Genomic DNA, 13,739 nt, shown 5'->3' on the forward strand with positions numbered 1-13,739 from the left:
TTTCATGTATATTTAGTAAACAACATTTTCATTAATAAACTGTATTCTAAATATAATAATCATGGTTACAGCATATCTTTTATTCACAAAGTGTTAGTTATCTAATCAAAAATTATGTAGAGATGGCCCGAAAATTTAAATAAAAAATTTTAATATCTGAAAAAAATACCTCGTCAAAACCTCGTAAAAATAAAAATCTATCAAAAAAATCGAGGAAGGAAAAAAAGTCATCATCATTGTACCCAATAAGAGTGCATATAACAGTGTCGAGGGTATAATGTACGCAGCCTAATCCCTATTTCAAATAATGAATAGACTGTTTACTCAAAATACTCCTGCTTATTTGTGCACAAATATGTGTGTTTTAAATAAAAAATAATAAACAATAATATATATATATATATAAAAGTAAGCGAGACAATAACTCCTCCCATATTTTTCGTCACGTGGGACTTACCTATTTCGTAAAAAATCATCAGTTAAAAATAATTGTCATAAGTGTCTTCTATTTCTCATATTCCAATCATTTTCATGCCTCAAACTCAATATTTAGCCTAGAGATTCCGCTCTAAACTAAATGATTTGAATTCACTACCAACGATATTCTCAATAAATTACATTATATATAATGGGTGTATTAATCTTATTTGAAAATTAGAGATTTGGACAAAAATTAGCAGAATTTGATACAAGTTATAGGTATGATCAAATCGAATAGTTATTTATCAAACACTTTTATTTGAAATAATTTATTTTTATTTGTTAATCAAAATAACTTATAATACAATCTATTACTTGGCTAACTCAGTTTGCTATAAATAACCGCTAATTGTCAAATAAGATCATTATTAGTACAGTTAGAATTTCAAGTAGATAATTAAATAAGGTAATAAGGCGGAGTTGCCCTCAAGAATCAATAATCATCCATAATCAACTATTAATAATCAATAAATAAAACTTATGTAAAGGATAAGTCGAAGGCGTTTATGTAGCGCATCTTAGCTCGCTTCATTTTATTTTTCGAATTTTTTTTGTTAAATTAAAAATTATTAAAAATTATAATTACTATATATTATTCTAAACTTTCTTTTCAAGTTAAACAAAGTTGATCTTATTAGCTTTTGTTATAGGGAGAATTTCGTATAACAATGTTGTGGAGGTTAATGGGCGGAACAAAGATCAAGGACGGTGTTTGAGGGCGGAGGAAGGTTGTTTGGTGGTGGCTGAGCTTGTATGTGGACTCCTTAAGAAAGAATAGGGTTTGTTATTCTCTGTCAAGTGTCGACTCATGTCTCATACAAGTGCATATGTACCCTATTTATAGGGATCAAGCCTTACGTAGTTCTTGGGGAACAAGTCACGTAGGCTAGGGTTAGGACTCTTCAGCCCGTGCAGTCCAAGCCCACGATAAAGTCAGGCCTTCAGCCAATTAGTCACGTAAATCTCGATCGGCTCCACACGCTTCCTACAATCTCGCGGCATCTCCGCAATCCTTCCCGTGATTGTAGGAACAACCCGTGTCGACCCCGAAATCTACGAGCAACTCAGTCATCTATGAGTCACTTTCCATGTTGCACACAAAGTTTTTCGATGCGGCCCGGCCTGGTCACCTCGGCCCGCACCGCCTTCAAACAATAAATATAATGTTACCTCTGTTTCTATAAGATGTGGGCTCATGAGCTCAGCCCGTGTGTGGGCAGCTAAGCCCACCTCGCATGAAGGCACCTGAGCCCACCTCGCGTGGGCACAACCGAGCTCAGCTCGCATATGAGAGCCCAAATGACAAATGTGAGCTCACCTTACATGTGTGAGCCCAGCTCGCATGTCCTCACTTGAGCCCAGCTCGCGTGTTTGAGCCCAGCTCTCATGTCATCACTTGAGCCCAGCTCGCATGTTTGAGCCCAGCTCTCATGTCATGAGCTCAGCTCGCATGTGAACCCAGCTCGCATGTTACGAGCCCAGCCCGCATGTGAACCCAGCTCGCATGTTACGAGCCCAGCCCGCATATGCTGGTCCAAGTCATATAAATCCATGGTTCTAGCCCACACACGAGAGTCCAGCTATTTAGTACACCCACAGGGACCTGTTTAGGGCCCATGGCCGAAAGCGGGCATAACAACTACCCCCCAAAATTCCTGGTCGCATCTTGAGACTAGGTATTTTCTAATCTTTTTATGGCCTCGCAAGTGTGAGCCCACCAGGCCGCACCAAACCGCCTCGCGTGTCTCGCCTCGCATGCCTTTCATCTTTGCATTCATTTTGACAGCCGTTGGACAGCTGGCGTGGGGATTCGTGTCATCTTATGAGACGACGACACGTGTCGCCTCCTCCTTTCTCTCTCCTATCTCCTATAAATATGTGAGATTTCAATTCATTTCTCACATTTCCAAAAACACTTCCTGAATTGCTGCTCAATTTGCTCAAGGATCTACCACGGCGAAGATTATCATTTCAACAAGAACCGTCTACCGGCGGCGATATTCTCCGGGACCAGATTCATCAGGATCTTCATACACCTCTCCCACAGGTACTCTTCGATTCGAGCCCGTTCTTTATTCATGCTTTATTCACGCACACCATGCGAGCACACACCACCTGTTCGATGCGAGTTCACACACAACCACAACGCGCGATGCGAGCCCTTTCGCTCGTTTAGATACTTAGGTGCGATCCCGTGTGAGATGTGAGGACACTTAGGTGCGATCCCATACTTGTTTTTTTTGTTTTCTTTTTAGGGCCACACACTAATTTTCACCATCTTTTACAGATGTCGAGTGCGTCTTCAGCCCGCTCCTATGGATCATCTCGCTCTTCCTCGAGCCCGGCTCGCACCTCTGCTAGCCCGGCTTGCTCTTCAGCTACTCCATCTCCATTAAACCAATACCCTCCTGAGCAGCGAGGCTCCAAGGACTTCCAACGCGAGCTGACCTCTCTTTCTGGTCGTCTTAGCCAACCTATCTCTCCCGGCTCAGCTATCACCCCACAAGGGGCTCTGAACATTGCCAGAGTTGAGAACTCGATGCGAGCAGCTAGATCCGGCTCGCTTGATATTCACCTCGACCCGAACCCTGAGGATTTTACCAGGGAGAAGAATATATATAATTGGAGAAATAGGCCCGTGGACCTCTCTCATATTCCAGCCTCCCTTGCGGTAGAAGAGCTGCTAAACCGCGAGCCTGCTCCCTTGGATAAAGACCGAGCCGAGGAGATTTTAAGAGAAATGGCTGAAGAGAGGGCAGCCCGTCTGAGGCAAGCAGCAGCTAACCACCTCGACCCCATTCACCTTGACTCAGAATCAACTGACAGCGACCTGGGGAGTGCATACTATGACACCAGGAAGAAAGGAAAAGAGCCTGTAGCTGCTGAATATCCCATCCTGGGACTCGAGGGTGAAGAGGACGGCTCGCATTGGTCCTATGACTCTCCTCAGAGCGAGGAGGTGGCAGATGTTACAAGTCAGTACAAGATTTGTAACTATAATTATGCCCCCGCAGCCTCTCCTGAGCCTTATGTGCCTCCTGCCCAGCCTGAGCTCGAGGGTGAGATTGTTTTCAGAAGGCAGATCATTCCTGATGGGGAGGAGAGCTCAACTGCAAACGAGGAGGTTAAGGTGCTCGCTTGCCGCGACCTGCCTACCTCGCTGACTCAGAAACATCTGGCCGAGCACATTGAGCAGTTTCAGCTCGAGGGCCATATTGTCTTGCCCCTACCTCATATGAGATGTTATAGATTCAATCACTCGGAGAATGGAGGCAGGGTGCCTCGCATGGTCTTGTCCACCTTCCTATTAAGGTTGGGAATCTCCTCTCCTCTTCATCCCTTCATCAAAGATGTTTGCGAGTACTTCCAGCTCGCACCCCTTCAGATCAATCCAAACGGATACCGGGCCGCCCTCGCATTGTACATCATGTACCACAAATGCGGGTACCCTTCTCTAACCGCGAGGCAGCTGGGTTACTTCCTCCATTTGAAGCATTCTCCTAACGACTTTGGGTATTTCTACTTCTCTGTCTGGCCGTGCTTCAACAAGAAGAACCTCATCCACAACGGGCCGAGCAACTCAGGGAAGTGGAAGAGCCCTTACTTCTATATCCACGAGGTGCCTCGAGTCCAGACTCATTTTTATTATAATCCATGTAAGTTTTCTCCTGCCCGCTCTCGTCTCTTCTACCATAGCTCTTTCCTTTTAACAAGAATTTCTTTTATCTCCAGCCACCCCGCCTCGCACTGTCCTTGTGGGACAGGAAAAGATAAATGCGGACAGTCTTCTAAACCTTCCTAAGGCGGACCGGGACATCCGAAAACTCATAACGACCACCAATCTGGTCGCATGTGGGTTTTTGAAGGAAGGAGTGAGGTTGACTCCTCAGAAGAAATCTAGGAAGAGATCCAGAAAGGGTAAGAATATCGGGCCCGCACGTCCGGGCCTGGCTGCTCGCATGCGCGAGCTTGTGTGCTCGCGTGCTCACTTTTCCTGCATGCATCTCGTTTCACATCGCACTTTAATTCTCCGTATTTTTCACCTGCTCGCATTACTTCTTTCCTTTGCATCTTGCTGTGACTAATCTATTGCTTTGTTGTTTTCTTTTTCAGAAATGGCCATCTCTCCTATCCCCTTCATGGAAGAGGCTGAGCAGGCTGCGGCCTCGGGCCCAGCTCAGCCCGCAGCTGCGAGCATAAGGGCTCGCTCTCAGGCCAATCCTCCGGCCCGCATGACTACTCTCTCCGAGCATCTCAAGGATTCAGGGCCCTCTCCTCGACTAAAGAGGCACAGAGGTAAAGAAGGAAAAATTGGCGAGCCTGAGCCAAAGAAAGCTGTTCCCTCTGATGCTCCTCTTCCCTCTTCTTCTTCTGCCAATATGGTTGCGACCACATTCGGCCGGCTCGCCCAAGGTCACATCAGCGAGCAGGATTTAAAGGATTGGTCTTCTTCTGCTCTCGAGGTTAACCAGGATGCACTCTCCCGAGCCGCGGCCGAAGTATACTATCGTCAGTTATCTAAGGCTCGAGAGATGCGAACCCTCAGCCAGACCAACACAAAGCTCGAGGCTAAAGTCAAGTCCCTTCAGAGTAAGGTCGCTGAGCACGGGCAAGAGAAAGTTACGCTGGTGAACAACTATAATCAGAAGATAGTTAACCTGAACGCTGCTCACGACAAGGCCCTAAGGGAGCAGAAGGAGGCTCATGACCTGGCTGCTGAGGCATGTAAGAAGGAGAAGGATGCCCTCGAGGAGAGGGTGCTCGAGCTGGAGGGATCAGTCTCTGCCCTGACCGAGGGCCGTGAGGCCGCCCTCGCTGATGCTAGGAACCTGGGGGCCAGGAATTTCATGAAAGTCTTTATGAAGAAGGTTCCTGACTTCGATTGGGCGGCTCTGGGTGCGAGCACAGCGAGGCATGCTGACAAGTTGAAGCTGGAGATGGAGAGGGATGCCCAAATTGCTGAGGAGGCTCGGCTCGCGGCCAAGAAGGCTCAGGTCGCTGGTGAAAATCGTGAGGGAGCAGAGGCTGATAACCTTTAATGTAATTTTGATTAGAACTAGACTTTTGACTGGGTAAGCGGGCACCCCTCTCGCCTCGCGTTTGTATTTGAAATATTCTGCCTCGGGGCATAACTTATTTAACTTTTGTTTGTATAAAATGTCTAAGTTTTTTGTGCCCGCGTATGTCTTTACAGTGCTAGCTGGTTTTTTTTTTTTTACCATGCTTCTACTGACCAAAAAGTAATCATAACTCTGGCCGCTTATGGCGAGCGTTACCCCTTCACTGCGAGCCCAATTTATTCAGCTCGTGTCATTTTTTTTTTAATCAAACAACCATTGAAAGAGAATGCCAAGTGGAACAAGCCCGCATCGACTCGCAGGTGTTGTAGGTGTGCTCACACTAGGAGCTCGCATGTGTCTTCTCCTCGCATCATGCGACTTTGAGTATGTTTGATGGAGGGCTGGGCCCCCTGGGTCGCATTTATGGTTTTGAGGGCCAGGGTATGAGCTCGCATCGCGGGCCTATATCTCTATCCACATCTTTTATCTACTATGTGTTCGTATTTGTCTAAGCGGGCCGTGGCCCGGCTCGTTTCATGTTCTTGGCATCAAGCGGGTCGGGGCCCAGCTTGATTTAACATGTTAATAAAACAACTGTTCTGTCCTCGTATGGGTTCCCAAGGATGGGGTCCCCTGCTGGGTATTTAGTCTATTAACAGAAGTTAAAATATCAAGTGCACAAATAGAGATCAATCGTTTATTCATAGATAATGGGAAGTGAAAGGAATACATGCTTGTGGTCTCAGGGAGGCACCTATATGGCACTACCCCCCGAGACTTAAGAATATTTGAAGATAATACTAAGTCTGAAAAGAATAATATTACTGATAATACTTGCAAAGGTGTTCCGCGTTCCAGGCTCTTGGGATCAACTTGTCTTGCATATCATTGAGGTGGTAGGTTCCCTCCCAGAGCACCGATTTTATCTTGTAAGGGCCTTCCCAATTTGCTCCCAAGACTCCGTGACTCACCACCTTGGTATTTGGCATGATCCGGCGCAGAACTAAATCTCCCACCTTGAAAGTTCGGGCTCGAACCTTACTGTTGTAATGCCTAGCTGTCCTCTGCTAATATGCCGCAATCCTGATCTAAGCCTCTTCTCGAGTTTCTTCGATCATATCCAAATAGAGCCGATGATTGACCTCGTTTGCCTCTGAGTCATAGTTGTCCCTTCGAAAAGATCCTGCTCCCACTTCAACGGGCACCATAGCTTCACACCCATACACCAGAGAGAAAGGGGTCTCTCCAGTTGTGGTTCGGGGTGTAGTGTTGTAAGACCATAGGACCTGGGCGAGTTCTTCTGGCCATGCTCCTTTCTTCTCTTCAAGCTTTGCCTTTAAGGTAAGCTTAATGATTTTATTAACAGCCTCTGTCTGCCCGTTACTCTGGGGGTGGCAGACTGCGCTAAAGCTCTTCTGAATCCCCAGCTGCTCACAAAACTCTCGCATCTCCTTGCTATCAAATTGTTTCCTATTGTCAGATATCAGCTTGTAAGGGATGCCATAGCGACATACAATAGCCCTGTATACAAATTTCCTGAGCTTTCTCGCTGTGATAGTGGCTAGGGGCTCGACCTCTGCCCACTTAGTGAAATAGTCTACCGCAACTACCGCATACTTGACGTCTCCCCTGGCCTTCGGGAGTTCCCCAATCAGATCAATTCCCCACATGGAGAAGGGCCAGGGGCTCATGAGGGATGTGAGAGAGGCCACGGGGTTGTTGTAATAATTGGCATATCGCTGACACTTATCACAAGTTCGGGAGAATTCAAAGGCGTCTTTTTTCAGCGTTGGCCAGTAGTAGCCTTGACGGAGGATTTTCTGAGCTAGAGAGCTACCCCCCGAGTGATTGCCACAAATACCCTCGTGTACCTCCCTTAGGATGTAGTTGCATTCCTCCCCATGTATACATTTGAGAAGAGGAACACTGAACCCTCTTCTGTATAGAATCTCGTCGTATATCACATAGCGGGCTGCTTTGTATTTTATTCTCCTTGCCTCATTCTTTTCATCCGGAAGTGAACCTTCTCTTATGTATGCTAGAATAGATGTCATCCACGTGGGGCCAAGCTCATTACTGAGGCTGCCCACCTCGTGCTCGGGCACACTGGGTTGCCTCTGTATATCAAGGGGCACGGTCCCTAGCAAAGTGCTCTCGCGGCGTGAGCCGAGCTTAGCTAGCTCGTCCGCGCCTTCATTCTGCCCACGCGGGATTAGTTCCAGCCTCACCTCGTTGAATCTTGCGATTATCCTCTGTGCGCACTTCAGGTAAAGCTCTGTTCTCGGCCCCTTAGCTTGATACCCCCCATTTATCTGATAGACCACAATCATGGAGTCACTAAACACATTCAAATTCTCGACCTTCATTTCCAAAGCTAGCTTGAGACCGTTGATCAGGGCCTCATACTCAGCATCATTGTTGGTTGCATGAAAGGCCAGATGGGTCGCACGTCTGATCTTGTGAGCCTCTGGGCTGATTAGCTCGATTCCAGCTCCTGCTCCATCACCGTTAGAGGCACCATCCACATATAGGCTCCACCATGGGGCACTATTTTGTCTCTCCAGTCCAACTTCTTCTGTGCTAGGTAGAACAACAAGGGCTCTCGGCTCCAATTCTTGATGTGGGGGAAATTCTAGCATAAAATCGGCCAGGGCTTGGCCTTTGATCGCAGTCCTTGGCTTATAATCCACCTCGAATTGGCCGAGCTCAACCGTCCACTTCAACATTCGACCAGAAGACTCTGGTCTATGCATCACTTGTCTGAGGGGGTAGGAGGTTCGCACTTCTATCTTATGTGCCTGAAAATAGGGCCTGAGTTTTCGGGAGGCCAGAATCAGAGCATACGCTAGCTTTTCGAGGCTTGTGTATCGAGTCTCGGCATCGGCTAGCCTTTTACTCACATAATATACCGGGAGCTGGACACCATCCTCCTCTCGGACTAACACTGCACTTATTGCAAAGTCGGAGACGGCCAAGTATAGGATCAAAGTTTCTCCTGCCTTTGGGTTGGACAACATTGGAGGGCTACTGAGATGCTTCTTTATGTTCTGAAAGGCTTCCTCACATTCTTCGGTCCACTTAAAGTTCCTCCCCACTCCTTTGATTGCTTTGAAGAACTCTTGGCATTTATCGGAGGATTTTGAGACGAAGCGGTTTAAGGCAGCCACTCGTCCCGTTAAGCTTTGAACATCCTTCACCCGTCGAGGGGATCTCATCTCGAGTAGGGCTTGTATCTTGGCTGGGTTGGCCTCAATGCCTCTATGGTTGACAATAAATCCCAAAAACTTCCCCGATTCAACCCCAAACACACATTTCTGGGGGTTGAGCTTCATTCTGTACTCCCTTAGGATCTGGAACATTTCTGCCAGGTGGCGGACATGATCCCTCGCTTCTTTCGATTTCACCAGCATGTCGTCTACATAGGCCTCCATAGTCTTCCCCGATTGATGTTTGAACATCTTATTCACCAGCCTCTGATAGGTTGCCCCCGCATTAAGGAGCCCGAAGGGCATCCCGATGTAACAGTAAAGGCCCCGATCAGTAATAAAGGAGGTGTGCTCCTGATCTGGCCCATACATGGGGATTTGGTTATATCCCGAATAAGCATCCATAAAACTAAGTAGCGCGTGTCCAGCCGTGGAATCAACCAGCTGGTCGATGCGGGGTAGTGGAAAGCTGTCCTTCGGGCAAGCTTTGTTCAGGTCGGTGAAGTCTACACATGTCCTCCACTTGCCATTGGGCTTCTTGACAAGCACGGGGTTGGCCAGCCACACGGGGTAAAAGGCTTCTCTCACAAGTCCTGCCTCCATTAATCTATCCACTTCTTCTCTGAGGGCCTCTGCCCTCTCTCCACTAATCGGCCGTTTCTTTTGCCTAACCCCCTTCTTTTTCGGGTCCAAGTTGAGCCGGTGGCACATGACATTTGGGTCAATCCCTATCATATCGGAGTGTGACCATGCAAAGACATCCAAATTCTCCTTTAGGAAGCGGGCTAGATCCTCTCTCAAGTCAGGACTTAGGTTAGAGCCTATTCTGAGTACCTTGGAGGGATCATTTGGGTCTACCAAGATCGGGATTGTGTCCTCTGCGGCCCCGGCCCTCTCGACCATTGGGGGCATTCTCGGGTCCAAATCTGCTCGAGCCTCGCTAGTTTTTTCTATTTCCGTGATTGCCAAACCTTCCGCATCCTTGAGCTCGGTCTGGTGAGCTTGGGTCAGGTTTATCAAGCGTTCAGAGGTTGCAGTTACAGTTCGAGTGATTCCGTAGGGTGGGTCCATAGTGATTGTTGTTTCTTTGTGTGCCCACTTCCCTTTCCTAAGTCTTGTAATGATTTGTTCTGGGCTCTTTTCTTCATCACTTGCTTCCTTTACAATCCCCTCTTGTATCAACATGATGGGCTGAGATGCTTCCATTAGTAAGGCCCCTGGGCGTGGTTCCACATGAATTCCCATGTGCTCGAAGTAGTTCTCGGGCAACTTCTCAATTGAAATCAAATTACAAGTCTCGTGGCCCTCAGGACGTATTCTTTTCCTGCCCTCTGCCTCTTCCATGGGGACGTCGCCCTCACCTGCTTCAGCTATCTCCCTTGAGGCGTTTCTTGACTCGGCCACTTTGAGTGCCTGGTTGTAGCAGACCCTGGATTCGTATTGACAGCTCTTCAAGATGCCTACCCCCGTGGGGGTTGGGAATTTTATCGTCATATGATGGATCGAGGTCACCATCCTCATCGCCCTCATAAGGGGTCTGCCCATTATAACATTGTAGGCACAAGGCTGGTCTACAACTGTAAACATAGCGATCTGGGTGGCCACATGGGGCTCCTCTCCTATGGTCACCGGGAGCCGAATTGTCCCTTTCACTCCGATCGAGTCTCCCGTGAACCCGTACAGGTGCCCACCTGTTGAGGTTAATTCTCTATCCAATAATCCCAGTTTTTTGTAGGCATCATAAGTCAAAACATCAGCCGAGCTCCCGGTGTCCACCATTGCTCGGTGAACATTCACCGTCCCAATCTTCATTTTTATGACTAGGGCATCGGTATGAGGGTAATGCACCCATTTTGCATCGTTCTCTTTAAACACGATATCATCGACCTCCCTTTCAAAGAGCTCCGGGGGCCTTTGGCTTAGATGATTGACGTTGGTGAGCGGCTTGTCCTTTGCTTCCCGGGCATATCTGTCCATCGCCTTCCGGCTGTCTCCACCAATGTGAGACCCGCCTAGAATAATATGAATACTACCAGCCCGAGGGACCCTTTCTTTATCTTCTGGGGGTGGAGGAGGGACGGTATGATAATCCGTCTTGTGTCTTCGAACCTCCTTGACAACCCACTCCGTAAGCTTCCCTTGTCTAATCAAAGTCTCGATCTCATCCTTTAGTTGTCTACAATCAGCTGTATCGTGTCCGGTGGCCTCATGGTATGCACAATACTTCGAAGTGTCTCTTTTATTGTAGTCTGTGAGAGGAGTTGCCTTCCTGAATACCCCCTTCCCCACATATGTAGCATATATGTGGTCGATAGAGGCTACCAGAGGGGTGTGTGTCTGCCATTTGCTTGTATAAGGCCTTCCCGAATCTTTAGTGGTCTCTTTGCCACGGGCAGACTTTTTCGGGCTCGAACTACGCCGATACGTTTTCCTCCTTTCGTCTGGGCTTGAGGATCGGTCCCTCTTGTCTCGATAGCTTTCGCTGATTTTCAGCTCTCTCATCGATTTCTCTACCCTCTTGAAGGGTTCGGCTTGCTCATAGAACTCGGCCAAGGTCCTCGGCTCACTCGCTTGGAGGCTTTTCCAAAATTTCGATCCTTCTTTCAGCCCTGCTATCAAGAAATTTTTGATAGTCTCCTCACTGGCTCCTCTCACCTTGGGGACCTCGGCGTTGAACCGACGAAAGTATTCTGCCAAGGGCTCCCCCTCCCTTTGCTTGATGTTGGCTAGCGTGGCCACAAGAGGCGAATAGTGGAGGGTCGACTGAAATTGTCTGACGAACAAGTCCTCCAATTGCCTCCACGTTCTTATGCTAGCCGGTCCCAACTTGGAGAACCATTGTTGGGCACTACCTCTGAGTGATGCCGCGAAGAGTCTGCAACGGGTCATCTCCGGCACCTGATAGACTTCCATCTCAGTGTTAAATTGAATAAGGTACTCCGCCAGGTCGGCTTCGCCGTTGAATAGAAGGTCGGGGTTGTGCCTAAACACCCGAGGTAGGGGGGATGATCGGATAGCAGCCGTAAATGGAGAGGGGGCAGCCGAGGCAGGGGGCCCTCTCTTCTCTTGCTCCATCTCATCTAAGATCCTTCTCAGGTCCCTTACTCTAACAACTTCTCCTTCTCTGTCACCACCCGCATTACTCGAATGGTGTGAGCCCTGAGGTCGTTCGCGGCGTCCCCCTCTTCCAGCTCGGTCCTGTGACTCCTCTTCACGATTGTCTCTGCGTCTATGTCGCTCCTCCCTCCTGGGTGAGGTGTGTTGACGTCTTTCCGGAGGGGTAGTTGCCCGCTCCCTTTTCGAGCCTCTTTTATCCACGGGCTCTTTCTCTTCTCTCTCCTTCTTACAATTCTCCAATTTGAGCCTGAGGTCATGCTCGCTTAGTTTTCTACCCACTCGGTCTAGCACGCTAGTTGACCTTGCCTCAGATGAAGCTGGCTTCGGCCCCGATCTCGTAGAGATCTGGCTGCCCCGCTCATCATGGCCTCGGGGTATATCTTCCTTTTCGCGTGATGTTTCTTTCTTCTGTTTGGTCTCGGTTGCCACGTCATCAAAATCGTGGATCAGCTTCTTCTGAGGGCCTTTGCCCTTCCAGCTACGCTGTGAGACCTTGAGGCGACGCGCCTTACGCTTGGCGTTCCGGACCGAGCTTCTTTCTACCTTTGACATTCGGGCGTTGATCTGATTCATCTGATCGGCCAGCCCTTCGAGGTACGTCATCACAGCCTGCCCGTCCACGGTTGCAATTGGTGGAGGTGGCGCCTAATTCTCTGGGGGCGTGTGTTCGAAAGTAGGGTCCTTCTTTCCTCCGCTCCCTGGTGTCGTCGCTTGCTTGCTTTCTTTGGTCATCTTTCTCCCTAAGATGAACTCCCCTCCTTCTAGCGCCAAATGTTATAGGGAGAATTTCGTATAACAATGTTGTGGAGGTTAATGGGCGGAACAAAGATCAAGGACGGTGTTTGAGGGCGGAGGAAGGTTGTTTGGTGGTGGCTGAGCTTGTATGTGGACTCCTTAAGAAAGAATAGGGTTTGTTATTCTCTGTCAAGTGTCGACTCATGTCTCATACAAGTGCCTACGTACCCTATTTATAGGGATCAAGCCTCACGTAGTTCTTGGGGAACAAGTCACGTAGGCTAGGGTTAGGACTCTTCAGCCCGTGCAGCCCAAGCCCACGATAAAGTCAGGCCTTCAGCCAATTAGTCACGTAAATCTCGATCGGCTCCACACGCTTCCTACAATCTCGCGGCATCTCCGCAATCCTTCCCGTGATTGTAGGAACAACCCGTGTCGACCCCGAAATCTACGAGCAACTCAGTCATCTATGAGTCACTTTCCATGTTGCACACAAAGTCTTTCGATGCGGCCCGGCCTGGTCACCTCGGCCCGCACCGCCTTCAAACAATAAATATAATATTACCTCTGTTTCTATAAGATGTGGGCTCATGAGCTCAGCCCGTGTGTGGGCAGCTAAGCCCACCTCGCATGAAGGCACCTGAGCCCACCTCGCGTGGGCACAACCGAGCTCAGCTCGCATATGAGAGCCCAAATGACAAATGTGAGCTCACCTTACATGTGTGAGCCCAGCTCGCATGTCCTCACTTGAGCCCAGCTCGCGTGTTTGAGCCCAGCTCTCATGTCATCACTTGAGCCCAGCTCGCATGTTTGAGCCCAGCTCTCATGTCATGAGCCCAGCTCGCATGTGAACCCAGCTCGCATGTTACGAGCCCAGCCCGCATGTGAACCCAGCTCGCATGTTACGAGCCCAGCCCGCATATGCTGGCCCAAGTCATATAAATCCATGGTTCTAGCCCACACACGAGAGTCCAGCTATTTAGTACACCCACAGGGACCTGTTTAGGGCCCATGGCCGAAAGCGGGCATAACAGCTTTTATTCTTCTAAACTTTCTTTTTAAGTCAAACAAAGTAAATTTTGCACAAAGAGTTTTATAAATCAATACATCTAAATACAAAATTGTAAAAAATGGGATTTAT

At 48.4% G+C, this 13,739-nt stretch overlaps 1 protein-coding gene across 1 annotated transcript; it reads right to left on the reverse strand.

Annotated features, from left to right (window-relative positions):
* Window positions 1-6,628: 6,628 nt before the first annotated feature.
* On the reverse strand, window positions 6,629-12,466 carry LOC141703637 (uncharacterized). The gene is made up of 5 exons (XM_074507098.1): window positions 10,544-12,466; window positions 9,188-10,159; window positions 7,412-8,230; window positions 6,941-7,174; window positions 6,629-6,868 (listed from the first exon to the last, which is right to left on the reverse strand). The coding sequence occupies exons 1-5, from the start codon at window positions 12,464-12,466 to the stop codon at window positions 6,629-6,631; spliced, it is 4,188 nt and encodes a 1,395-aa protein (XP_074363199.1).
* Between the last annotated feature and the right edge of the window lie 1,273 nt (window positions 12,467-13,739).

Source organism: Apium graveolens, chromosome 2, assembly GCF_009905375.1.
Source record: "Apium graveolens cultivar Ventura chromosome 2, ASM990537v1, whole genome shotgun sequence".
NCBI lineage: Eukaryota > Viridiplantae > Streptophyta > Magnoliopsida > Apiales > Apiaceae > Apium > Apium graveolens.

Excerpts from the sequence above, each read along its gene's own strand:
- LOC141703637 (XM_074507098.1), bottom strand. The coding sequence starts at position 12,466 with ATGACGTACCTCGAAGGGCTGGCCGATCAGATGAATCAGATCAACGCC. Across the intron at positions 10,160-10,543 it reads TAAAAATGAAGATTGGGACG|GCACTCAAAGTGGCCGAGTC; the intron begins GTGAATGTTCAC and ends TGCTACAACCAG. Across the intron at positions 6,869-6,940 it reads TTCAGAAGAGCTTTAGCGCA|CTTGAAGAGAAGAAAGGAGC; the intron begins GTCTGCCACCCC and ends TTAAAGGCAAAG.